General features: G+C 47.2%; 1 protein-coding gene across 5 annotated transcripts; it reads right to left on the bottom strand.

Moving 5' to 3' along the window:
- Positions 1 to 14411: 14411 nt before the first annotated feature.
- SPP2 (secreted phosphoprotein 2) lies at positions 14412 to 26685 on the bottom strand. 5 transcript variants are annotated; one of them, XM_064660191.1, is made up of 7 exons: positions 26534 to 26685; positions 26315 to 26439; positions 24823 to 24945; positions 23247 to 23357; positions 20915 to 20969; positions 20250 to 20351; positions 14412 to 14818 (listed from the first exon to the last, which is right to left on the bottom strand). In XM_064660191.1, the coding sequence occupies exons 1-6, from the start codon at positions 26580 to 26582 to the stop codon at positions 20260 to 20262; spliced, it is 555 nt and encodes a 184-aa protein (XP_064516261.1). In that variant the 5' UTR covers positions 26583 to 26685; the 3' UTR covers positions 14412 to 14818; positions 20250 to 20259. The 5 variants fall into 5 exon arrangements, with proteins under 5 accessions (XP_064516261.1, XP_064516262.1, XP_064516265.1 ...); XM_064660192.1 differs by having other exon boundaries at positions 14412 to 14703; XM_064660195.1 differs by having other exon boundaries at positions 14733 to 14988.
- Between the last annotated feature and the right edge of the window lie 624 nt (positions 26686 to 27309).

The following is a 27309-nucleotide window of genomic DNA, read 5'->3' as shown; positions in this document are numbered from 1 at the left end:
TGAAGGCAAAGAGCAATGACTCAGATTTTGTGGCTTTGTCTACTTTTTTAAGGACACAGCTGATTCATGCTACAAGATAAAAATTAGTCTTGGGGCAAGAACAACCCTGAAGGTTGCTGAAGACAGACAACCTGACTACTTGACAGCTCTAGTGGCGTTTTTGCATAGAGCCCAACTCTGTCCCAGCTCTTTATTGAAGTCACACCATTTACGGTTGGACTAGATGAATTCAAAGGTCTTTTCCAACCTCAATGACTCCATGATTTACAGCAGCATCTACCACCCCCCCAAAAAAAAAGTTTGACATACAAGCACTACTTCAATGGCCTGGCAATCCTATGAAGAATTAACTACCACTGAAAACTTCTTGGGGCTGCAGTAGGTCAGCCCAAGACCATCCCTTGCTGCCCACATGTGGTGTGCAAAGGGATAGGAATAGGAAGAGTTGTTACTGTGTGGCTGGGGATCAGCAACTGCTGCTCACTGCCATCTGCCACTCTCCCCAAAAGATGACACTTTTCCAAACGTGGGGCTTCCAGAGCATCTCCAAAGCCACATCTCACACCCGTGTGTGGCCAAGGTCAGCTGCTCCCGCTGGAAGGGAGAGACCCCCTCCCCGGCATAGCCCAGCTCCTCCTGCAAGCACAGCAGAGCCTTTCTCATCTCATGTGTCACACAGGAACTAAATACTGGAAAATGTGGCTCCCAGCAGCCCTGGTAGAAGATGCCAACATTCACACTGTGACACTTACAGTCTGTCACTGGCGGTTACAGAGGGATGAAGGGGCAGAGAGGTTCTTTTCCTCCACTTCAGAATCAAGCAATCAACAAAATTCCTGCTTCCTCGCAGAGAATGTTCAGCTTTTCACCCTGAGTGCAGAGGCAGTTAAAACACACACTTCAGCTCGTTTACTTCTCCAGTTTCTGAGCCATGGGGTGAATTTTAGTATCATTCTCAGGGTAAGGAAACAGGAACCCTTCCTGGCTGTGCAGAAGTGCCAGCGCTGCAGCAGAGGTGATCCTGTTATGGAAGGGCAAGGGGAACAAATGGGAAAAGGCTGAGCCAAGGATGTGGACAGCCTTGGACTTCCGCTTTTCCACCCTGGCTTCGCATCAGGGTTGGGATCAAAGCTAATTTAAGCAGCCACCACCACTCCACCAGCCCTCCCTCTGCCTCTTCCATGCACAGGTCTCACTCTCTAACAGGTTTCTTGTTCAACAAGCTGCTATTCCGTTCCACCTGAATAATTTAAAATCAGGGAGCGCAAACAGCAGCAAACACTCACATGGAAGACAGGAGACACATTTCAGGCTTCTCTAAATCAGCAAAGGCTTTTGTGAGCATGCAAAAAGATTAGGGGGGGAGATGTTAATGAAACTATCACCTCACTTCAACCTCCCTCTGCTCCCTGAGCTGCTCAGGATCCGTGGCATTCTCACACACCACATTAATTCCAGCATCTCATTAGCTCACTCGTTTCCGCTTTTTAGTCGGATGCCAGCGATAGGGAATGTTCACATTTACATTTGGCATGACTAAAGGGTATGACTAAAGGGTATTCTTGGCTTGTTTTCATTCCCCACGTTCCCCCAGCTGCTGGTTTCACCTTCCCTTTTTTCGCTCTGCCCTCGCTCTCCGAACTCCAGGAGCCTCCAGGGGCACTGCCAACTCACAGCAGCTGTTACCATCCTCCTAACACATTAGCAGGGAGCATTTTCCTACAGAAATCCTAAGAAAACTCCTTCATCGCAGCTGGTGCAAAGTGGAAGCGTCAATTTTCCACATGGCAAAAAAACCTCTCTCCACTCACAGCTCTAAGGGTATCGAATCTGATGCAGGTTCACTCAGATATTTTGAGGTTAAGATTCAACTAGAGGGCCTCCAAAAATAGAAGGACCAGTTTTAAAAGAGCTCTCAGAAAGATTTTACAAAGGTGGGAAAATTGTCAGAGAGCAAGGCTGCAAATGGGCTCTGTCAATGGTGTTTTCCTGCCTGGACACCTGCTGCTTCCTAGAAATAAGCCAGGAACAAGAAGAGTTTAAGGAATCTGCCTTACAAAAGAAAAGTACCTATGTATTCACACTGAGAGATAGAGTAAAAATGTTTATTGTGGGTTTTAGAACCACCTAGATGAGGCCTGATACATCACCAGCACGGTGAGAGATAATAGGGACAAGGGGAAACACAGCTTTACACACTTGTAAAGATCATGGCCAGGTAGTCAGGGGGTTGGGGAAGAAGTTCTCCTTCAAGATTTAGAAGCTGGCTTAAAAATGCCATTCCAGAACAGTCACAGGTGAGAAAAATCTGTATAAACAGGAGCTCAACATCCATTTCACCATCTCAGAGCAGGCAGAAAGCATCTGGAGTGCCGTGAGACAGTGCCACTCCTGCATCAGCATTTGGAATTCAGGTTCTTTTGGAGCCCAGCTATGAAACCGTGGTTACTCTGCATAGTTACAAATCTCTTGGAAAAGGAACCTCAGCCAGTTCTCACTGGCATGGGCAAAAAAACTCCTTCCAAACAAAAAGCTGGGTTGACATCCAACATATTGCAGGCTGGGTTCTTAAAACACGTTCTCCTGAGAAAATGTGATGGCTCATAGAGGGAAACAAAACCAGGAGAAGGGTAGAAAGGTGCTTTACTCCAGAGATCCAGCTGAAGTACTGGCAGCTTCCAGGGATTTGGGGGTTTTGCTCAATGAGCCAGTCAGTTCAAGTTGGTATGATGTGACATGGGGGCATTTAACAGAGATGATGAATTGGGCCCAGGTTTCTCTGTTCTGGTAGATCCCAGCTGCCTGGGCTGAAGAAGCAGCTGTTGCTGCTGGAGTAGCTGCCAGAGAAGAGGAGAAGTGGGAGGACCACAGACTTCAGATACATCAGCCTGGCTCAACGAGAAGCTGCCTATTTTTACCAGAACATTCCTGCCCACCCCACAGGAAAATGAACCCGTGTGATCTACCCTCAAACCTGCTTCCTCTTGCTGGGTGAGCCAAGGAGCTCAAACTTCTGTGGTGGCTTCGTGTGAAGTGCCAAAATCCTGAATGCAGTTATGCAAATGCTGAAATAACACAAACTTGAAGTGACAAGCTATTAAGCAGCCTTTAGTTCTCAGTGTTGTAAAGGACTTATTAAACACTGCGCTGTGAGGCCAGAACAGATAGGGAAGTGGGAATTTTAAATAACTTGGCGATGTCCTTACACTCTCAAATAGGACAGTTACCAATCGAACCCCAAATATTCCACAAGAGAAGGTCGAGGTTGTTCCCTGCACTGCACTTGCAATGGAAAGCCTTAAGGATAAGTCCATTTGCCCATAGGGCAGATTTTGGATGTCTCAGCCCATGTTCTCCACTGCTGAAGCTGCTCTGTTGCCTCTGCCCAGTACTTTCCAGGGAAAAGTGGGAGGAGGAAGGAACAGTAGAGAGGAGCTGTTACAGGCTGATCACAACCATTCCCAGTCTCTCAGGGATAGAGGAGCTGGGAAGGAGTGAAGCTGGGCTTGGAAAAAGAGGGGTGGAGAGAAGATGTTGCTCTGTTTTTTGTCTCTTTCTCACTATCCAAATCTACTTTAATCAGAGAGTCACGTGGGTTGGAAGGGACTGTTACAACCCGCCCCAAAAGACAGAAGTAACTTTTGTTCTTCGCTAATAAATCCCTTGGGGTGAATCAAAGTACATCAATACTAGATGATCGATGTTTACAGATATATATATATATATGTGTGTGTGTGGTTTATTTTAGAACAATTTGGTTGCAAAGGAAAACAGGTATGTAGCTGTTTTGGTTGTTATTAGCTACAGTAAATGGCAATATAAAAGGATAAAGATGTGACCCAAAAAAAATGTGTAAGGGACCCACAAGGACCATCGAGTCCAACTCCTGGCCCTGCCCAGGACACCCCAACAACCCCACCCTGATCCTGAGGGTGTTGTCCAAATGTTCCTGGAGCTTTGGCAGCCTTGGGGCCATGCCCACTGCCCTGGGGAGCCTGGTCAGTGCCAACCACCCTCTGAGTGGAAAACCTTTCCCTGATATCCACCCTAACCCTCTCCTGACTCAGCTCCAGCCATTCCCTCAGGTCCTGCCACTGGTCACCAGAGCAGAGATCGGTGCTGCCCCTTGGGAGGAAGTTTTAGGCTTCTATGAGTTCCCCCCTCAGTCTCCTCTTCCCCAGGCTGCACAAATTTTAGCAATACATTCATTTCCTCCGAGGCAAGTCTGTTCTGCCCAGGACAGTAACTGATGAATGATCTCCCTTTCTTTATCTCCATCCAGGAGATTTTCCATCTTGTTTTCTCCCTCTGTCCTGCCAAGGAGGAGCAGTGAGAGACATCCAGGAGGGTGTCTGGCAGCTGCCCAAGGTCAACCCAGCCCCTGTGGAGAGAAAGGGACCTCTGGAACAGAAAACTGCTTTCACAGCAGACCTAATTTGGCTCAGAGTTCAGTTTTTGTCTGTTCTCTCTCTCCACACCCTTTGCATCTTATTTCATGTTAAGGTGAAAGCAATGACAGCTGAGTTTTCAAGTCTGGAGACAGAGACACTCCTCTGGCATTTGCACAGAGCCTTTTACCTGGGAGTGTGCTGGCAACAGAACTGGCTTGTTCACTGCCACGTTCAGGGGAACAGTCAGCACTGCCTTTCACTTACCCCGAGAGCAGACAAGGTGCAACCAGCTGCACTGAAGATACTTTTCACTTGGAAAAGCTTTTTCTCCTGGATAAAAAAATTATATGGTTACTGTGAGAGCAAGCAGCTGATGAAACCACCCTGTCAATCTCTTTCAGCACTCCATTTTTTTTTTCATCGTTTTCTTCTCATAACCCATCTTTTAAAAAAAATGATTTGTTTTTTTTTAGCCTTCTCTTTACTCAAAGAAACCTCAAATTGCAAGTACAGCCTGGCTTCTGAAACAGAATTCAGCAACTGTCAGGATTCCCAACACCCTGAGATGTGAATGTCACATCCAGCAGAAGGAAAGGAGGACAGGAGGGAAAAGAGCATGAGGAGGAGCTGAGTGTTACCCTCTGTATTCCCAGCATCCCAGCGGGACTGCAAGATGTGCCCTTGCAGAAGCTAGGGAATGGTTGTAGAGGAGCCTGAGAGCAAGAAATGGGGCTGGGATATTTCTCCTGAGGCTTCTCAGCCCCCAAGACCCCACAGGAAAGCAGCGAGATCCCTCCCCCCTGCAGAGCTGCCTCCACCTCTGAGGTTCCCAGCACAGGAAAGACATGGACCTGTTGGAGCGAGTCCAGAGGAGGCACCAAGTTGATCAGAGGGATGGAGCAGCTCTGCTGGGAGGAAAGGTAGGGAGAATCAGGATTGTTCAGCCTGGAAAACAGAAGCTTCAGCATGACTTAAGTGTGGCCTTCCAGGACCTGAAGGAGCCAACAAGGTAGATGGAGAGAGACTATTGACAAGGGCCTGGAGGGACAGGACAAGGGGGAATGGCTTCCCACTGACAGAGGGCAGGGTTAGATGGGATATTGGGAAGAAATTCTTCCCTATGAGGGTGGGGAGGCCCTGGAACAGGCTGCCCAGAGAAGCTGTGGTTGCCCCATCCCTGGAAGTGCCCAAGGCCAGGTTGGACGGGGCTTGGAGCAAACTGGGCTGGTGGAAGGTGTCCCTGCCCATGGCAGGGGGTGGCACTGGATGAGTTTTAAGGTCCCTTCCAATCAAATCATTCTGGGATTCTGTGATGATTCTTTAAAAACAAGAAAGATGAATTCCTTGTGTCATAAACTCTTTCCTGGTACCATCCCAGAAGAGACCGGTGCCCTTGGCTCCTCTACAGCTGTTTTTTCCTCCATCTCATGGTGATGACACATCGTAGAGATCTTTGGTCTCAAGGGCTTTCCAGCCTACTCAGCAACAATCCATTATTAAGTGGTAGGTCTTGATGACTCTTGGTAGCTTTCCATGCCCTGGAGGTTTCAGTTGAAGGCAAATACCTGGGGACACCTTTGTAACCGAGGAAAAGCAGCAAGGTCTGGTTTTCCTGAGGTCACACGTCCTCAAGGAGAGCACAGATTACATGCAGCGATCACATGGGGATCTCATTTCTGCCTCCTTGTTTTAATCCCTTCATTTTAAAAAGATTTAGATGGTGGACGTGGAAGAAACCCTTGATGTTTGGATGCCTGCCTCCTGAGGTTCAGACAAAAAGAGGCACGGCCGCAGTGCCCTGCTGGCATCTCACCAAATCAGAGCCCAAGCTCATGGCACAGCCCAGCTATTATGGGGAATGGTAAAAGTCCCAGGAGGTTGTGTGGAGGAGCCACCCAGCTGTTGTCAGCAAGAGCCAGAGAAGGGAAAGGCTCTCGTGTAACACCCCCATGGTTTCCTAAGAGTTCCTTATCTCCTGATGGCAATGCCTTGCAGAAGGTCAGCTAAATCCACCGGCTCATGACTTTGTGCTCCCCAAATTACCAAGGGCCTGAAACCCACCTCAGCATTTAAAGGGTGATGTCACCCAGCCCAAGGGTGACAGCCAAGCCATTGAACGAGCACACGCTTCCCAAAACATGGTCTTGTGAAGAATGTTGTTAAGAAGAGGAAAAGAACAAGAAAAAGACAAACACAAATACATTGGGGTTTTCCCCCCAACCTTTCTCCAAGTCATTCCAGAACTTACATCCAGCCTAGAGAGCAACCAACACAGTTATAAAAGACTGAGCAATCCTGCAGCACAGGAGTGCTTAAAAATCCAACTTTTAGTTCTCTGACAATCCATCCCATGTGAGTTTATTGTCCCTGGGGAAATAAATGACCTTCACACAGAGCTGGTTTTCCCTGTGCAGCTCTGGGAGGCTGCAAAGCCAGCTGCCTCTCTATTCAGCAGGAACAGAGCCCAGACTGGTGTTGCTTGGAATATCAGCTCAGCTTCTCCAAGCCATGTTTGAAGCAGTTGCTCATGTCAGAAAGGGGAAGGTGAAGAAATCTGCCATTTCTATCCTGGTTTCTATAAATCTGTGTCCTCCTAATCAACGGCAGCTGAAGAGCTGTGGAGCGAAGGGGGAGAAGAAAATCTACATATGAAAGACATATTTATATCTCTATATCCATTGCTACATGCACATCCATATTAGTCTCCAGCCATCCCAGCCAGCTGGCATTAAATAATCAGGAGGTGCTGCAACTTCTGGGAGAAACAGCATCTTCCTAGGGCAGCTTTTGCTGCAAGCTTCCCGTTTGATTTTGGAGGAGACGGCCACTTCTTGGGACATGCCAGCCATGGAAAGCCAGCACTTGTGTCTGCATTCTGGAAAGGAAGTCATCTGGTGGGTCCAAAGAGACTGGTTCTTCAAGCCAGCTCCTAATGAACAGGTCTGATTGGCCCTACTGTGTGCTGGAAACACTTGGATCTGAGCAACAGTGATCACACAGAATCACATAATGATGCATTTGTCTTTTAAACTGGCAAAAAAAAGAAATCCTTGAGGGCATAGTTCTGTCATTGTAAGGTCTGGATCTATTAATCTAATGGCAGATGCAACGAGTTCCCACAAGCCACTCTCCTAGTTCCAAAATCTTCCAAGAAGTTGGCGAGGGGTGTAAACACAGATCCATCTCTTATTTAGACTCCACTGACACAACCATCAGGATGACAGATTAGCTGCTATTTGAACAACTCACACCAACATCCTGCTTTCCTGAAAGAAATATCTGCCAGGAAAAAGCAGAATGAGACCTGAACACCCCCCACACCCCAAGGTTACTACCACCCCTATGCAAACAGCCCAGGAGACCCAATATTCCTGATCCACCAGAAAACCTGCTCTGCACAGTGGATGGCAGCGAAGGTAAGAGCAAACTCTGTGTGTCAAGTGCAATTCAGATGAAATTCTGTCTATTTGAGCTGCCTAAACAGAATTGTGCAGGTGGCAAATCCTGTACCAAATGATGAGTCAATCCTCCAAACAGGATCATAGCAAGGGGCATATTTTACACCCCACGGGATGCAATAAAGCCAGCATGAGGTTGACTTGAGTGATCTACTTGTCTTCTGGGAGATGCTGCCCTTGCACTTGTTGCTCTGCATCACTCACACTCACCCTTCTCCTCTCAGCTCTTGTCTTGGGGATCCAAACACAAACGCAATCCAAGGCTGATCACGCCACTTCATTAATCATTTATCTCATCAATCATTTCGAGCCATTTCCCTTGGGCCACCCAGCCTTGCCTGCAGCTGCCAAATTTCAGGCTTGTTTCATCTCTAACCTACTTTCAGAGCTGCCTTGTCTCCCTGCCTTTCATGTTCTCAGCTCGTGGTATCCTTACACATTTGAACTGCCTGTCCCTGATCCGTGAAGAGCAGGATGAGGTGGGAGAAACGAGGGGAAGACAGACTTTGTATGACTGGTTTCTTGCTAAAATCAGTGTCTTGGAACCAGATGGTGCCTGACTTGTTCAATTCTCCTCTAAAGGTGGACTCAAAAGAACAAATAACCACAAAGCGGGCAGCACTCCACACTAGCAAGTATCTACAGGTCCCTAATCATGGCAAAGCATTTGTGCTCTGTGGCTTCTTGCAGCAGCATGTCCTGTGGTTACATTAATTGGGATTTGTGCAGGGGAACCTGGCACAGGGCTCTGCCCCACGCTGGGCTCAGCCACTCAGGACATCATTTACCAGCTCTGTAACGAGCACTTGCCATATTTTTTAACACATTAGGGGCTGGGGAGGTGTGTTTGGAGGAGAGGAATCACATCATTCTCTGCACTCACAGCAGATAAGAGAGAACACACACGGAAAAGGACAAGGCAAAGTGCTCACAGGACTTTCAGCTGAGCCTTGGCTGAGCTTTGCTGTATGTCATGGGCTGCTCAAGAGCGAATTTCCCACTCTTGGCAAATCATGGGCAAAAAAAGCCAAGCTCTTCCACAGATCTCTTCTGTTTCTCCTTCTCTCTAGGAGGACAAAGGAGGCACAAGCACCAGAACCCTCCTCTTTTGCCAAATTGGCCCTTGGCTCTGTCAGTTTTGAGGTGAAACAAGCCCAGTTCCTTCCACGACTGGGACTGTGCAAAGGGTGGCAGATCTGAGAATGCTCAGGGTTGGAAGGAAAACCACTCACATCAGGTCCCAGTGATGCCTCATCCTTAAATCAACAGCCCTAGCATCAAGTAAGGAGAGAGTTTTAAGCCTCAGACTCGAACCTTGCAGCCTCTCTGGCTGCTCAGAGGAGCAGATTCCAAAGGTCACACTCAGCTCCCACAAACCAGCTCCCTGGCTTCGGGAGCCCCTGCAGGGCTATGAATACAAACCAGATGGAGTCTCCTGCACCAGCAGCATTCACATTCAAACCGTGGCAGACTCCAGCCTCCCAGCATGTCCCTGTGGAATTCCAGCCCTCTGCTCCTGCTCTTCTCCAGCAGGGCCAACACTGCAAATGTCAACTGATGACAGGCACGAGCACCACGCTGAGAATCTGTGCTCTTGTTCACAGTGGGATCAGGCAACGTGCTCAGTAAATAGTAAGTTCTCCTAAAAATAGGATTTTTTTGGGGAAACTGGTTTTTTGGCAACTTTTTGCTGAGCTATTTCAGCCAGAGAGGGATGAGAAATGCAGAAGTGTCAGAACACAGCCTGTTGCCCAACAGCAGACAGCAACTGAATAGTCATTTCATAAGGAAATAAGCAAAATGAATAGTAATTTTAAAAAAGATACAGTCATATATTCACGGCAGAAAACCAAGGCCTAACATTTCAGCTCCAAGCTTTTGTTCCACCTCTTTCAGTGAAGGAACTAAAATGTGTGATGCTCTTCGAACAGCAGCAGCAAGCCAACCATTCCCTTCTGGTCTTTCCCAGACACCCCCACTTCAGTAGGTGTATTTGCAGGCTTTGTCACGTGGGATTTTTGGACAAAAAGCTGTGTTTTGGTTCACTGAACACATTGCAGATGCACAGATCTGCTGCTCCAACCCTTTGAAAAGGGGGATCTTTCTCGATGCACAAACCTCATCTATTTGAGTCCTTTTCTCTGCTGGGAAATGTGGTGTGGGGCCTGGCCCTGAAAATTAACCAGCAAGACCAATGAATCCTTTGAAAGCTCTTAAGAGCTCAAGAAGCTAAAAAAAATACCATGGACGAGTGTTTCTTTCCGTTCTTTCCAAGTTTGCAATTAATACAACACCAGGTTTTAACCAGCTCAGAAAACCAAACAAGTCAAAGGCTCTTGCAATCAGTTCTACCATTTCTTATTGTCAGTGCTTCTTCCCCTCAAATTACCTTGCAAGACCATTCCACTAAATAGGAAAGGTCTTAAAATATTCCTTAGCAGCCCCTGCATCAGAAACTATCTCAGGGTTTTCTGTTTGTGGTGATTTTTTTTTTTGTCCTCTCTATCTACTTCCAAAATACCTGGAAAACCTGCTTAATGGAGATTCCTCACTGTTGAACAAGACTGCCTTCAGTATTCAACCACAAAAGGAAATTAAAGACCTTTAAAACATGAAAAGGTGATTGGGCTTTTGTTGCCCCATTATTAAGTTGACAGTTGGACTCAATGATTTTAAAGGTCTTTTACAACCTAAAAGCTTCAATGAGTCTATCCCAGTAACCCACAGGTGTCATTGAGGCCCCAGGTTTAAATGTTTCTGACCCTATTCTTCTGCACAGGACCTCTTCTTGATGAGATTATGGGTTTTCTTTTGCCTATTTAAATCCACAGCCCTCTCTTTGGGATGCTGATTTTCTCCTCTCCATTATTTATCCCAGATGAGGAGGCTCAGCCAACACCATCACCTTCCCACTGCTCAGAAAAAGGTTCTGCTGCCAAAAGCACATAAGATTCTTTTAAAATTCTCATTAATCATGGCCTGTAATCCCTGGGATCCTGCCAGGCTCTGTGGTTTTCCTGGTGGTCTCCTCCTTCAACTCTCACAGATAAATTATGCCCTAAGCTAGTTTGGTGCCTGGAGGCCAACACAAAATCCCAATCTCCTTCTTGGGCTGCTCCTCCCAGTTTAATCTCTCCCTGATTTAATCTCAAACAAACATCTTGATCACTTCCAGGAGCTTTACTTTCTTGGAAGACTTAAGACCCGTGTTTCAGGGCTCCCTTTCAGGGCTAACAGTGGTTTTCTAGCCCCAGACTCCCTGTTTGTCACAGAGAAAAAGCAATGCCCACGGACATGTCACGACCACCTTCTCAGAATCCTTCACCACATCATGATTGTCAAGTGCTTGTGCTCCATTTCCTACAGACAGTCCCCCCCCCATGTCATGAGACTGAGGCATAAACTTGTCCTGGGAAAAAGGAGGGGAAAAAATCAGGATTTTAAACTGCAGAAGGTCTGAAAGGAGCAAACACAGTGGCAGCTGTGAATGTCAGACAGCAGCAAATTTCTTGCTGGTTGTGGAAGCATTAATTAGCACATCTAATTATTATGAACCATTAGGATGCCCTTGCTAATGTTAACCAGCTGCAGTGAATGAGCTGAGCTCCTGAATAAGAGGAGAGATGGGAGCAGGTAGAAAACTTCAACTCTAAAATTAAACCCTCTTCACAACCAGCATTTATTTCTCTACCTTTCCTCTTACCAAAGGCACTTTACAGCCAAGGCAAAGGGTGAATGGAAAATTAGATTAAAAATTTTTCTAAAGCCATTTTATCAAAAAGGGTTTGTCATGTGGGAGAGAGAAAACTCCACTGTCCCATGGAGTAAAAAGCAAAACTGTTTTTGTGCCTGGAGCAGAATTTAAGCTCTGAGCTGCCATGGGCAAAACAAGCACTTTAACCTGGCCAGGATTTTTTGTCTCAGTCATTTCTCCTCTGCATCCCCTGCTCTCTTTACCATTTAAATACACAGATCCTCCTTGCCCAAAGGTCATTTTACCACACAGCAGGCCAGAAATCAGAAGGTAAAAAAAGAAATGGGAATAATTTGAGAGCTGAGCTCCTGCCTCCCCTTGCATTTGTTCAATTCTGACATCTAGTGGGCATCAGTGCAAAGCAGGAGCAGCGTGGCCAATCTCACCAACAGCCTGAGCACTAGCTACTGATTTATTCTGCCACAAAGGATGTTCTCCACCCTCAGCACAGCTGTGTCTCCCTAAAACCCTCCCAAGTCTCCGTGTTAAACTTGCACTTGCAGACGAACCACATGCTCAGAATGGGAAAACGCTCAGGTCCCGATCTCAACATCTCCCTGCTCTCTGAATCAGGACATGGGTTTGGCAATTAAGGCCTCTCCTTCGTTTCTGAGAGATCATCCAGGGGTCAGTCTGAATTAGCAACCTGAGGAGAGGTTGCTGACAGCAGAACATATGCCAAGAAATCTCTGCATTCCTCCAGGGTGAGCAATAACCTGCTCTCTAACACGGCTGAGGCTCCATCCAGCTCATGATCTCTGCTCTTTGACACTTTTTTAGGCCAGTTTCACACAGGACTAAACCCCCCCTTTATTGCTGGGAGTTCTACTCATTCCCAGCTAGTCCACATGAACTGAATTTGTTACAGGGCTACCAAGGCACCAGTACCAATCCTGTGGTGGCACAAACCACATCAGTGCCCAGCAATGATCATAGAATCAAACTGGTTTGGACTGGAATGGACCTTAAAGCTCATCATTTTCCACCCCTCTGCCACGGGCAGAGACACCTTCCACTAGACCAGGTTGTTCCAAGCCACGTCCAGCCTGGCCTTGGACACTTCCAGGGACAGCGTGTCCATCTGTGGTATGATGCCAAAAAGAGGGTCTGGGAAATGAGATGCCATGACACCCTGGAGCCCAAATCCCACTGTGCTTCCACAAGTCTCGGCTGAAGGGCACAAAGGGAACTGAACCTGTTTTTTCTGCAGCATCACTGGATGGTGTTGTCCTTCACCCATCCCACATCACGGGAATTCCTGCCCAGACACTGTCAGCATAAAAAGTGTTGGGGTGTACAAAAATCCCCAGAGAAAAATGCAGAAAAAGGAGTGATTCTGCCAGGTTTTACTACTTCTCACAGAGAGTAAAAAGTCAGCAGTTTCCATCCTTCCCCATGGACACACTGCAGCTCTCCAGGACACACTGGCTATGCAGGGGTTGGGAGTCCTGCCACTGCCTCTGCCCCTGCAGGCGGCTGAAACTGCTCCTGCTCATTCCCCAAATTATTACCCAAGTCCAAATCAACGTAAATCCTCCCCTTTTCTCTCACCCTACCCATTGAAGGGTGGCTATATTTCACCTTCTGGTGAGGCAACACTCAAACTGCCACAAAGACACAGCAAGGCCAGGTCTAATCCCTCATAGCTTTGCTGTCTCCCTTCAGCCATCGTTCTTTTTTTGCTGCCTCAGAGTTTCTGAGCAACCTCAAAGTCTGCAAGAGGAGATTTCTGCTCTGCACATTCCTGCCAGGGCAAGCAGCATCTCGAAGGGCGCGGGGAAAAACTCCCTCCCTGTCCCTGCTGCTGCATAAATCTCCACTCCCCGAGCAAAATCCGACAGCAAAACGCGTGATCTGCTCACGCAGACCCGAGTCTCAGCCGGGGGAGCTGGAGGGGAACATCCATAGCAACTGTCATTGGTATGCTGGAGCATCAAGTGCTTGAGTCAGCGATTTGAGACCAGGAAAACTCCACTAGTGCGGACAAAGGAAATATTACTCCCTGCTGCCAGATAAACATCTGCACAGCAGATGCCACGTCAGCTTCTAGGTGTGAAGGCATTTGCATACGTGCAGCAAGGACCAGAATTCATTTTGCTGGGGAAAAAATAAAGGGTTTTCTTTGCCTTTTTTTTTTTTTTGGTAGAGAAATGCATGTTTGATTATCATGCATCAGCAATAAATAGAATCATGGAGTATCCAGAGTTGGAAGGGACCCACAAGGGTCACTGAGTCCAACTCCTGGCCCCACATCACTGCTTTTAGGCCAAGAGAACTGTCTGTTGGGAACTGGGGAAAGCAAGAGTGAAATAGGGAGGAGCACAAACCCAGCTGAAGCTGGTTCACGTGTCAATCCACCTTATCCTTCCCAGGAGACAAAGACAGGTCTGCGGGGAACAGCCAAGGAGGTTTTTCTGCTCACTTTCCACTAGATCAGGTTGCTCCAAGCCCCATCCAAGCTGGCCTTGAAGGGCTGATTGTTCCCGGTTCTGTTGAGCCAAGCCAAGCAAAAGCACCCTGGAAAGGTAAAACATCCCTTCCTCTGTTGGACTTCTCCACCTTATCAGCACCTGTCACCTCCTTCTGCTCCCAGCTGCTGCTACAGGTGATCATCGAGGGCTCTGACTACGTATCTTTATGCTTTTGCAATAGAAATTCTGTTCTAACCTGGCCTCCTTCCAAAAGCCACTAGTACCTTGCAATCACCGTCATCAGCTCCCTCAGCTCCCCACATTAGTGGCCAAGTAGCCATTAAAGACAGATTGCTGGTGGGCTACAACTCAAGCCTTTGGTTTTGTAGCAAGAAAATGGAATTGAGTGAGTTTATTGGTTTGAATAATCAATAATTAGCTGAGGCCATTACAGAAAATTACAACCAACCAGAGAGTAAGGCAGAACAAACAGGTGGAGTAACGAGCTTTTAATAGCATCATTATGGGATGGTACAAATATCCTCCACAAGGTTTCACTCGGTGTCTGAGACTCCTCCCAGGGAGATCCCACACATCAGAAGGGGCTCTCAATGGACAAGTGTTTATTTGGCATCTCATGAGCTCATCCAATTGCCATCACAGCAGAAACTGAGTTTGGGAAAAGACTTCTTTTCATTGCAGAATAGTTTTTCATAAAAAAAAAAAAAAAAAAAAAAGGACAAAGCATCAGGTTCTGTCTTCCCATGTTGGATCTTTTAATCTTGATTCTTCGCATTCTCCAATCTAATCTGAAAAACAGTGAGAAAGGAGAAATAGCAGAGCTGAGAATGTCTCATACTTCACAGAACCAACCAAACACCCATAGCCTTGGAAAAAGGGTATCAGCTTCACCAAGTTGCTTATTAACTTGCTTAACGTCAGAGTCCCACCATGTGGAATCTGCAGAAAGAAACCTGCATATGCAAAACATATGTGCACAAATGTCATGGCAATGGCTAATTAGAGTAAAAGAAGAGAGAAAAAAAAAAGAAGCAGATTGTTAGAAAAATAAACATCAGGGAAATAAGTACACAAATCAACACATATTGTCAAGGCTCAAAAGCAGAGATGGTTGAGGCTTGGAGCTGATGTAGGGTCTGCTCTGAGATGGATCTGAATTAAAAGCTTCAATATGCAGAAGAAATTGAAGATGTGTTTTTCAGAGGGAACATGTGACTGTTTCTCCAGCATTCTGTAGCCTACACTGTGTCTTCAGCAAGTTGGTCACCATGGCAACCTGAAATTTTTCAGTAAGACAATTTTCTTGGTAAAATTTGAGGGATAGATTTGGGTCAGAAAGGAATGTCCACACATGTGGAAGTGATGAAATAGAGTGACCCTCTGAGAGCACCTGGGTCCTACCCAGCCCTGGGGAAGGGGGTGCAGGCCTAAGGACCAGGACCAGCCACTACACTCACCACTGGGGACCAAGTGACAGGAGAAGACACCAGTGGGAATATGGGAAATTCCAGCTCAGTTTAAGGAAAAAAACCTTCCCCCAAGAGTACTGCTCTCTAGAGCCCAAAGAGGATCCACATCCCAGCGTATCCAAACCTGAGCCACACAGCCTCGGGAACCTGGCCTTGCTTTGAGGGGTCCTTCCCCACCTGCCTGATCCTTTGACAAGCTCGTTTCTAGTGCTTCCAAAATCCAACCCTGAGCAGCAGTTTGAGGGCAGCCGAGAGCCCTTTCTGCTCCTCCAGTGAGGGAAGTCCCGTTGGTTTTCTCCAGGAATTTGATTAAGGGGCTTGTGAAGCCTAAGGGATCATCCAAGCTCTGCATCCTCCAGACGCAGGGACAATTTCCTCCACGCAGCTGTGGGTCTAATCCCTCAAAACAGATCAAGAAGAGGTGGACAAAGGGCAAGACAAAAATTGCTGCTGCTCAGAGTAGCAACAGGAGATTGTCACAGCAATTCCCTTCTCTGCCAGAACAGCTCTGACCTCCGCCAGGAAAGGTCCTGCCTGGCTCTGTTTCAATCCCAGTCCTTTCCCTGTGAGCAGGTGAAAGCTTGCTGTCCTCCCTGCCACAGCATATCACAGCTGCCAGGTGCCACCAAGGGCTCAGCCATCACAGACAGGCTCTGTGGCAGGAGGGATGAAACAGCAGCCTGTCATTCCCCAGGCTCTCACTCCCAAAGCTCCGACACGGAGCTCACGCGCTCTGCAACAGATCCCACTCGCCAGGGATCTTCCTTCCCTCTGGTGCTTCACTTTATTTTTTTGTTTTTCTTTCCCCAGAAAGCAATAAGCTGCTTTTTGAGAACTGTAGAAGGTGGGTGGGTGAATGAGAGAGGAAAAAAACCCAGAGACACGGGGATATGAAAGCGCAACTAAAATCAAGCCGCTCCTTAATGAGGACACTGGGGATTAATTTTCCCATGGCATTTTCCTGGGGCATTTTCCCATGCCCCAGGAGGGCTTTGCACCCTGCTCTGGTATTATATCAATAGAAGACAGATAAACAAGCATCCATTTCACTCTGAAGGTCAGATCCTGGATTTCTTGGTTTGGAAAGAGGCCCAATGCTGCCAGTTACTCTTCCATTGAAAAAAAAACCCACAACCAAACCCTAATATTCAAGGGTGCCAGTCTATTCACTTCTGCATCTGTAAGGCTGTTAATCAGCTGCTAATAACCACCATATTCCTGCCAGCAGCAAGGTGTGCCAGGTAAGAGAGAGTAATTGTAAGGAAAATACAGAAAACTCGAGGAGGAAATCACAGCCTTGATGCTGGAGGGATTTGATTTTCTGCTACAAAATGCTTTCCTTATGTGATTAGAGTAAGAGAATATCAGCATTCACCATATATGTGAATATTGCAAAGGCAACTTGCTGCTTTATTTTCCTGTTCAAGGCCATGAAGCACTGCTGGTGAGATTCCAGATAAAAGCCACAGGTCAGGCTTCCCCCTGCACAGAAAAACTTCCTTAGGCAGGTGGTTTTGGAACAGCAGAGCATTGGGACCCATTTGCTTTCTGGGCTTCGAGGTGTTTGACGAGTTTGAGCTATTTTTAGGCTCCTCTTTGCAATTCAGAGCCACAAACATCATTAAGCAGATTCCAGCTTAAGAGAACCCCAAATTCCTAGTCCTGTGCAGACTCAAAAAGCCTCTCATATTATTTGTATGCTAGACAGCATCTTTTCCAAGCACATTCCCCAGGAGTTCAGCAGCATCACTAACACGCCCTTTGGTGCTCCCACAGGCTCTGAACATCCCCAGCCAAGCTCACTGATGACCTCAACCCTTGTTGCAGGTTGTCCACAGGTGATCAGCTCTTGTATCAAGGAGCAGCTTTCCCTCCTCCTGTCGCTCCCTCACGTGCCTTTTGTTGGAAAGACTGGCCCACAGCATGCAGTGGGAATTTTAGATCTCTCCAGTTCTGGAGATACGCTAGGAAATAAATCCAGAAAATCTGATTAGGACCTGTCACTGAAATAAGCTCATTAATCATTGATGGATTTTTCATATGCAGTTTCTAACTCCTGCAAGCCCCAGCAGACCAGTGGGTCTAACAACTGCAGACTTAAAAAAGTTCTTTATGTAACAATGGCACTGATTTCAACCCCCCTTGAATATTTAGCTCACTCTAATAAACAAAAGAAGCTACAAAGCACCAGTGAGATCATTTAGCCCAGCTTCCTGCACAGAGTTCCAGGCACAGAATTCCCCTGAAATAACTCCTCTAGCCAAAAAGATGAGAAGATCTGGTTCAGAAAACCTAAAATCCAGCATGAAAAACTCTGTCAGCCACTTGCCTTAGTAATTTTTGCAGCAGCCAGTTATCCATCCTGTTGTGTAAAAAAAAGGAATCACATGTCATTTCTCACCTGAACTTGTCTAGCTTTGCCTGTCAGCACCAGGCTCTTTGAGGAAGAGATGAAAGTCTTCTATTATTAAATTGCTATTTCCCCAGCCTCCCCCAAAATATTCTCAGCTAAGCTAAGCCAGCTGAGCTGCTGCCATTTCAAAACTCTCGTTTCCCATGCCCCACCAAACACTGCCATCACAGTATGGCTTGTAATAATTCCAGCCAGGATCACACAGGTGCCAAAACCCGGGGAAAGCAGGCGGGAATAACTTTTCCTGGCCTCAAACACATGAAATCATTTGGGGCTGTGTGGCTCCAAATTAAACCCAGGGGTGAAACCCTCTCATTCTGGAAACAACTCAAACCAAGAAGACCTTTCTCCACACTTTACAGCTAAAAAGTCAAGTTGATAAAAAAAAGAGAAACAGGGAGCTTAGAGGAGTTTTGATATTCTCTCCCAATCTCATGGGGTATCCGCCTCTGAGATTCCAAAATCCAGGAGGACACTGGGATGAAACACAGCTCCACAAATGACACTTGCAACCCATCTTCAAGAGCAAGCAGAAAGTATTAAATTTCGAGCTGCTCAGGATTTCAAGAACCATACATTCCTCCCCATTTTTTTCACTTTCTCTTTCAAGAAGATTTTACAGATTGCTTTTGGCTTGGAGATTTCTTAGACATTAGATACAGGAACACAAAGCATTTGTGTTAAAGCTTAACAGGCATAGCTCTTCTTGAGAGCCAAAGGATTAAAGGTACCTGGCACTTCCCAAATGCAAAGGAAAATTAGGATTCCTATAGAAGACAGGAAGTGATTAAAACAGCCTCTTGGCTTTAGTGGCTCATCGATAAACTAAAATAGCACATGGATTTAATGAAATCATTTTTGCAAACAGAGCGGAGTGCCTGGGTTTTCCTTTCATATCTTGTTTCCAGGAGAGCAGGGGGTTTGTCTCCTTCAGCACAGGGAGGTTTACTACAGATATGCTTATGAGTAACATGTGTTAGGTTTTGGTGACTCATCGGTGTTAAATTCTGTTTAAAACTGGCTCCAGTGCAGGAGGCTTGAGCTGAGCTCAGTTCTGGCCCTCTCCAGGGACAGACACCTGCTAATGATTTGTACCCCAGCGAGTGCTTGAAGCCCTTTTAATCACAGAGACATAGCACTACCTTCCTTTCCCAACTGCTTTAAACCTCCTTAACATGCCAAAGAACGAGCTCATTCTGTGTTGCCAAAACTCTTTCAAAGCATTCCCCTTTAGATTAAATCCCTAAAATGGCAGGTAAAATAGCAGCAGCAATTAGAGTTGCTCCCACACAGAGCCTTAGAAGCAGGTCAGTAAAGGTGGATTGTGTAGGATAGGCCTTGCCAGCTCCAATAAATCATGGGTGTCTTTCATTATCATTCCCATTAATTGGGCTCCAAACATCTCCTTCACAGGTTATCTGCAACAAATGCTTTTCCTGGGCAAACAGCACTGTGGTTCTCCCAGATCCATTACACCGCAGTCAGTTTTTGTTTCATAAGCCATGTGTCAAGGTTTTTTGGGATAAGGTCCAAGGAATCCATGAAACATCAGGCAGAAACATGTGTCTGCCAATAAAGAGACACAGAATCACAGAAGAATTGCTAAGGTTGGAAAAGATCATCAAGGCCCAGCATCACCACCTTGTTCACCACTAAACCATGTCCTCAGGTGCCACATCCACAGGTTTTTTGAACCCTTCCAGGATGGCGACTGCTCCAATGCCCTGGGCAGTCTGTTCCAAAGCTTTACAACCCTTTTGGTGAATTTTATTTCCCCTAACATCCCATATAAACCTCCCCTGGCACAGCTGGAGGCTGTTCCCTCTCCTCCTGTCCCTTGTTCCCTGGGAGTAGAGCCCGACCCCCCCCGGCTCCCCCCTCCTGTCAGGGGGTTGCAGAGCCAGAAGGTCCCCCCTGAGCCTCCTTTTCTCCAGGCTGAGCCCCCCGAGCTCCCTCAGCTGCTCCTGCTGCTCCAGCCCCTTTCCCCAGCTCCGTTCCCTTCCCTGGATGTGCTCCAGCCCCTCAATGTCCTTGGAGTGAGGCAAATGAAGGCAAAAAGTCTTGAACCCTGTGTCAAACTCACACTCAGCAGATTGATTTTCTTGCACCCTGTTTGCACTACTGCACCCCAGCACACTCGTGGGAGTATGTGGGATGGCCATATACATATATGGAACTCAAAAGGGAGTGATGGCCATGAGATCTGTAGCTGGGATGTCTTCTGAGCAGTGAAGGAACAACAGCTCCTTCCTCCTGAGCAGTCACTTCCCCACACTGCCCCAAAAACTGCAGACCTAGGGTGTATAAATGCTCCACTTGGAATTGTACTCACCCAAACCAGATTATTCCATCTTGTCAGAGCTGAGTCTGTGCCAATCCCCGTGGCTGCCACCTCTTCCCCCCGAAGGCAAGGCTTCAGGAGCAAAGACATCTTCTAAAAAGGAACATGGTGAGATACATGAGCATCAGATGCTTTCAAACCTGTTCATTGTTGCCCAGAGCTGTGGCTGCCCAAGAAAGTGTCAAAGGCCAGGTTGGACAGGGCTTGGAGAAACCTGGGCTAGTGGAAGGTGTCCCTGCCCCATGGCAGAAGGTGGAATGAGATGGGCTTTAAAATCCCTTCCAACCCAAACCATTCTGGGATCCTAAAATAAATAATATTCAGCATCAGCACGACACTGGGGCACCCTCGAGGCTGCACACAAGTCCTGGTTATGAGAGCACAAATCTGGCAATCCAGACAATGTATAAACCAGCACACAAGTCCTGGTTATGAGAGCACAAATCTGGCAATCCAGACAGTGCATAAACCTCAGCGTGGCCCCGCTTGGCAGCAAAATGCCCTCCTTGTATCCTCAACAAAGGAAAAACCAGCTGCCCACGACCTAAGCAAACTGCTGATCTTCCACATTATCTTCTCCCTCAGACAAATGACCTTGAGATGCTACAAAAGGCAAACACAGGCCAAGGCAGTCCATCATGGCAGGGCTGTCTTACCTTCCCTGCGAGCGCTGCCTCCCCGGCTGGGGGTCATTTTCGGCACATACATCATCTGTAAATTAAAGACATTTCTTTGAAAAGCTCATCTGTCAACAGGTCCACCTCTCCCTTTCCTCAGGCACTGGGTGATCACTAAAGTGATTCCAAACCTCATCATTAATATTGCTGAGAACAAGTATTGCTGATAGTCCTGCGAAGTAGTGGTGTTGCTAAGGAAGTTCGTGGTTGCAGGGAGGCTCTCAGATCCAAATCCTTCGTGCCTCAAACCTTACCTCACCTCCCTGCAGTGCAGATACAGCCAGGAGAGCAGAGCCTGCAGAGCTCCTACTCTGTTGCAGCCACAGGGGGAACCCCCTGGACACATTTATCCAAAGTTGTCTTTTTAAAAGCCTTGTTTTGCTGGTCTCTAACCAAGTAAGGAGATCCCACTGGTCATGATCACTTGACTTGTTCAGCCTGGAGGAGACTGAGCTCAGCCCTCATCGAGGTCTGAGCTTCCACCAGCAGGGTAGCTCCAGTCTCTGCTCTGTGTGACCACTGACAGGACCTGAGGGAATGGCTGGAGCTGTGCCAGGAGAGATTTAGGCTGGATCTCAGGCAAAGGTTCTTCCCCCAGAGGTGGTTGGGTACTGACCAGGCTCCCCAGGGCAGTTGGCACAGCACCAAGGCTGCCAGAGCTCCAGAAATGTTTGGCCAATGCCCTCAGGGACAGGGTGGGATTGTTGGGGTGTCCCATGCAGGGCCAGGAGTGGGACTTGGTGATCTTTGTGAGTTCCCTCCATCTCAGGAGATCCTGTGATCCCAGCCTCAGTCAGTCACAATTCTTTCTCCCCAAATACCACCACAGCTGCACTGACACTATCTCAGCCAGGCTGAGGTCCCTGGAGCTGAGTTACAGCCCTCGATCAAGAGCTACAGTGCACTTGCTGCAGCCCTCTGCAGAGGGAAACACTTTCCTTTTCAAGTGCAATAATTCCCTTTGGCATTTATTCCTTATTAACATTGCAGGAAATACATTCCCCAGCAGGACTAGTGGCAGCAGCACTGAATTTTAAGTGATGGTTAAGGAAGACTTGCAGGAAGATGTCTGCTGGTAAAAACAAGTGTTTGTGCTGAGTGCCCTATTCAACAACAGTTATGTCAACCCACAGAGGACTGACTGAACATCCAATGCTGTGTTCCACATTTCAGGGTTTCACATGCAGCCTTTCTGCTCTGCAAATCAAGACTTCCTGTGGTGCACCCACTAGCTAGCTCTGAATAGAGATTTTGAGGAAAAAAAAGAATAAATGACAAGCTAATTTGGCAATTCAAGCCAAGTGAAGGTGACACAGAGTCCTATTTGTTTACAAGGCAGCTGGAGAGGGACTTTTCACAAGGGTATGTAATGTTCACAAGGGCTTGTAGTGACAAGACAAGGGAGAATGGCTTCCCACTGCCTGAGGGCAGGGTTAGATGGGATATTGGGAAGGAATTCTTTCCTGGGAGGGTGGGGAGGCCCTGGAACAGGTTGCCCAGAGAAGCTGTGGCTGCCCCATCCCTGGAAGTGACCAAAGCCAGGTTGGAGGGGCTTGGAGCAGCCTGGGCTAGTGGAAGGTGTCCGTGCCCATGGCAGGGGGTGGGACTGGATGACCTTTCAGATCCCTTCCAACCCAAACCACTCTGTGATTCTATGATTCAAATTATTAATTTAGTCCCTTACACTTTACAAAATTAAAAGCTTTCCGTGTGCTTCCTTGAGAAACTTTGTTCCCTCAAGCACAACACCCAGTGTAGAGCTGTGTTCAAAGTGCAGGCACCCAGGTTCAGGTGTCAGTTCACGGATAAAGTGGACGCTGGCATGATTTGAAAACAGCCAGCAGGAATTCCCGGGTTTGGTCAGCATTTCATCACACCCTAAAAATCAAACAAGAGCTCAAAAAGGGAACACAGAGATCTCAGCAGAGCAAACGTCCTTCAGTTGTGCTGTGATGACACGCTCAGCTGAGAGCTGGGTTTGGTGTCAGAGCCAGAGCCATCAGGATTTGTTTCTGTCCAAGACATGCTAATCACTGTTCTCCAGGCACATACTCAAGGAAGGAAGTGTTGGAGCTGGTGGGTGTGCCATGCTTCTGCAGAGATTCACACATTAGCAGGGTCAAACCCCTCAGCTGATGGAAAGGGAAGTGTAACAGGACACAGCTGGATTTCAAACCACAGTCAGTTTTCTGATCAAGACCTCCAGTTCTGGAACTGCAGTTCACACACAGACACCTGACTTCTCTTTAAAAGAGGACAAGAAGACTTTTCTCTCCCCCAGGCAGACAAAAGCAGTTTTCCCTTTCCTTACCTCCTCGCTGCTCAGCGACTCAGAGCTGAACGTGCCACGATGGCACCGCACGATGACACTGGAAATCTGCTCCCCAGAGACTTCCACAACACTCCTGCAGGAAGCAGTGGGCTGTAACAGAATGGAACAGAGCAAATCTCAGAGGGCAAACCTCCAGTACATGAGAGTTTCCTTGGGGGTGGGAACCTGTAGAAGGAGTTAGAAAACAAACTCCAAGAGAAAGAAACTCAAGCGAGATTGTACAGGACTACACAAAGGTTATTCCTCCACAACTACTTGTTGGCTGTACAAAGCCTTGAGCCTGCTCGAGGTAGGAGAAAACCTCCACATCCTTTTCACTGCCCTGGCATCACCAAGCACAACAAACAGGGGCAGTGCAGGGCTATGCCAGTGGCAGCTCCAGCTCTGAAAGTTAAATTACCTTTGTTTAAAGAAGTTGCCTCTGCAATTTGACAGAAGCTCCAGCAAAACCTGCACTCAAGTTTGGAAAACACACCCTCACACTATCTTTCACACTGTATTGCCCCAAGAGGAAAAGAGGGATGGTGTCTGTTTAGGATCCAGGGATAACACCGTAGCAGCCAACCCTTGTGTTTTTAAGGAAAACCGAGCAATAACTATCAGTTCTGTGTGGTGCCATCTACACACACACACCAGCTGCTTAGCTCACGAGTAGAGATGCTCAAAGGGACTCCTTTCCTCTCTTTATGGGGTAAACTGCCTCCCGTGGGAGTAACACTACTCATAAGCTGAGAGGAAAGCCTTTGCACCTTGCTGACCGCCTTTCCAGATCCCTGCTCTTCCCTAAAGACTGTGCCCAGGAAGGACAAGTAAGTTTGGCAGCCATTCCTAGAGGGAAAAGGGGTGAGAAGAGTTCAGCTTGGACCAGCATAAAGGCAGAGATAATCTCTGTGGAAGTCTGATGCACAGGGACTCAAGAGCTGCTCCACATGCTTTGGAAGATCTGTGCCAGCAGTTAGGATACAAGCCCTCAGAAACTCTCAATGGGAGCCGTGATTTGGCCAAAATAACTGTGCACAAAGAAGTCCAGACTCAAAGGTGACATATTTCCACCAAACCTGGTGATTTGAGAATCAAGACCAGAGCAAGAACTGCATCAAGAACCTGTTTATTTGAGGCTGAGAGTTGAAGAGCTGAAAGCCATCAGCAGAGAGAGGGAATCTGTACTGCATGGGAAGAGAAAGCTTTACCTGGTGCCCAGATGCATGATAGGCTCAAGCAGGTCAAACATCAGCTCTTCCACCATCTTATCTTAAAGAAGCCATTCCTTCTGGGATTTGGCCCCAGAACACACAGACACTTTTCCTACATTCTGCTCCAAGACACAAATCCTATTTTCAGCTCACAGCAGTCCTTGTATTCCCTGACCAGGCAAAAGACTATCCCAGCACTGACCCTTCCCACCTAACACCCACTCCATGCTGTGGGTTGTATCTGTTTAGGCTTTCAGAAAGCCAGTCATTCCTCATTTTTTCAGCACCAGTAGCATTCCCAACACACCCTGAGAGCATCCTGCAGGGAGGGGAGGGCTCCCATTCCTACCAGAGGCACTTACCACATAAGGCCCAGTTTTGAAGTCACAGGTGAAGGGATCTCTCCCTGAAGCCTTCAAGCACATGGTCTCACGGATGCTGAACTGCAGCTCTAGTCTGTAGGCATCACTGTTCCACATGTCAACCTGGTAAAAGGAAGGTCAACACAACATTTAATTAGTGCTTGTCACTCTTCTGTGCCCACTGCACGGCAACCTTGCCTTGTTTTGTCAAGCAGAAGATGACAGGAGGGCATTAGGCATCAGTGCCCAATTTAGAGCGGGTTGCTGCGTGTGAGAAAGGCTTGTTTTATTGGTAATGGCAACACAGGACAGTTTTCCATGGGCATTTCACTTGAAACACCACTCATTGGGGCTGAATCCCACTTGAATCTCACTCCACTTGAATCTTCCAGTCATTGCTGGATCCTGATACTGCTCAGAGTTGTGGGGACCTAAACTGTCAAAGGCAGATGAGCACAGCATTACCCCTGCATGTTACCCATTACCCCTGCATGTTATCCCTTCTTTTGTGAGAACCAGGGTGCCAAGAGCTCTGTTTTGGATATCCCGACTGCTGGGAGGTCTGTTGGAAACACCTGGCTTGGAAAGTAAATCCCATGAGTGCAAGCAAGTGATTTAATGGAGCTTATAGAGGCACTCCATGTCAGCTCGGGTGCTTCAAGGGGCAGCATGCACACACCACCAAAAGATTTAGAGAGCTTGACTGCTTTTTGTTATTTTTTTTTTTCTCCTTCTCACAGCCTAATCAATGTTTTAGCTCAGATGAGAGACTAAAAAAAAAGCAACCTTCCCTCCCCCAAAAAACCCCAACTAACAACAAATCAGCATTGCTTTCAAATATTTGTTTGGTTTTTCTCCAGACTATATAAATTCAGCAGTCATTTTGTCATTCATTCTCACAGAAGACTTGATACATGCCACCTACAGAAACAGTTCTGAGGGTGTTCAGGAGCATGGACATGCTAACTTTGAATTAAGAAGCTTAAACTCCTTAACTCCAGGTATCCAATACAATTCTTAGCACCACAAATTAAAACAGATAGAGGTTTCCAGCCTGCATTTAGATTGCAGCAGATTTAAACCACAATTGGTGGTTTAGACAGGTGACAAATACAGATTGGAGAAAGAATGTGTGGTGGCATTTAATCAGCTGAGACCTTGAGATGAACCAGGTTGCTTGATGCCCAAAGCAAAGGGGTTAGCTGGAGGTATTTAAAACCAGCACTTTTAAACAAAATCCTACAAGACATCCTTGAAAGGTTTCTGTTATAAGGGCAAGAAACCCGAACTCCTGAAGTATTTTTAATTACAAACTGACATACAAAGGATTTTTGTGTTCCTAAAGCCATGATTCCAGATAATGCCCCAAGCCCACCCTCTTCCAAGCAGTGAATTCCAACGAAATCTGGGTTTCCAGAGCTGAGTGGAACAGGGTTTTGCATCCCAGCAAAGCAAGTTTCAGGTAAAGGATCCCCATTGTCTGTGCACTTACTCCCGTGACGTGGCTCCTGACAACACCATACAGGTTCCTCCCCCAGGACTGGGAATTGATCCGTGCAATGGAAGCATTGAGAGCCTCTTCCACGACAGGGAGTTCATAGTCATAGGCTGGAAACCCTGAGAGGGAAGCACAGCTCCATTAGGAGTTCGTGGTGGACTTGTATTTTCTCCCCAAAACCACCTTAAGGAAGAGGACGTGGCTCCAACTTACCAGAGCATGAGAAAACGCACAGTGTGAGGAGAAAAATTAGGACCCTCATGATGTGTCTCTCAAAATTCTCCAGTCTTTTCCCTTTCTAAGCAAGGATTTCCAGTGCATATTCCTGTCTTTATATAAATGCAGCCTTGATCTCACGCCTGACCTCCCCATGCCCAAGCCCTTCTACAAACATTGCACTTTAAACAGAATTGATCCCAGGATAAATATTTGCTGTCAGCTTTTCTCCCTTTAGCAGTAGCTCCCTGATAAGGGATGGGCTGCAGTGCCTTTTTCCCAGGACTGAATTCCCAATAGGAGAATTCAGGGAGCACTGAATTCCCAATATCTCCATAGCCAAAGATAGAATATAGTTATTCTGTTCACTTTTAGCCATTATTTTTCCATGGGGTGAGACAACTCTTTCCTTAGCACTGGACCCAGCACCTTCATCAGGTTGGACATCAGGAGGAACTTCTCCATGGAAAGGGTGGTCAGGCCTTGGAAGGGGCTGCCCAGAGAGGTGGTGGAGTCTCCACCCCTGGAGGTGCCCAAGGAAGGCCTGGCCGTGGCACTCAGTGCTCTGGGCTGGGGGACAAGGTGGAGGTCAGGCACAGGGGGGACTCCATGGGCTGGGAGGGCTTTTCCAACCTCAGTGATTGTGGAATTCTAATCAGTGTCTAATCCCTTTGGCACTGCAGGTCTGATGGACACAACCTCACCCTCCACAGCTCCTACTGGTGTTGCTGGAAGTGGACTTTGAGAGTGAAGCAACAAAAAGCACAAGTTAC

The sequence above is a fragment of the Pseudopipra pipra genome, chromosome 7, assembly GCF_036250125.1.
Source record: "Pseudopipra pipra isolate bDixPip1 chromosome 7, bDixPip1.hap1, whole genome shotgun sequence".
Classification (NCBI taxonomy): Eukaryota; Metazoa; Chordata; class Aves; order Passeriformes; family Pipridae; genus Pseudopipra; species Pseudopipra pipra.
Note: the sequence above shows the minus strand (reverse complement) of the source record. Positions and strands in the feature narration are given on the sequence as shown.

Bases quoted from the DNA above. Each gene is read 5' to 3' on its own strand.
- SPP2 (XM_064660191.1), bottom strand. From the start codon at position 26,582: ATGAGGGTCCTAATTTTTCTCCTCACACTGTGCGTTTTCTCATGCTCT. The intron at 24,946-26,314 runs GTAAGTGCACAG...TCCTTTTACCAG, and splicing joins TCAGGAGCCACGTCACGGGA to GTTGACATGTGGAACAGTGA. The intron at 20,352-20,914 runs GTAAGACAGCCC...GTTCCTTTTTAG, and splicing joins AGGCAGCGCTCGCAGGGAAG to AAGATGTCTTTGCTCCTGAA.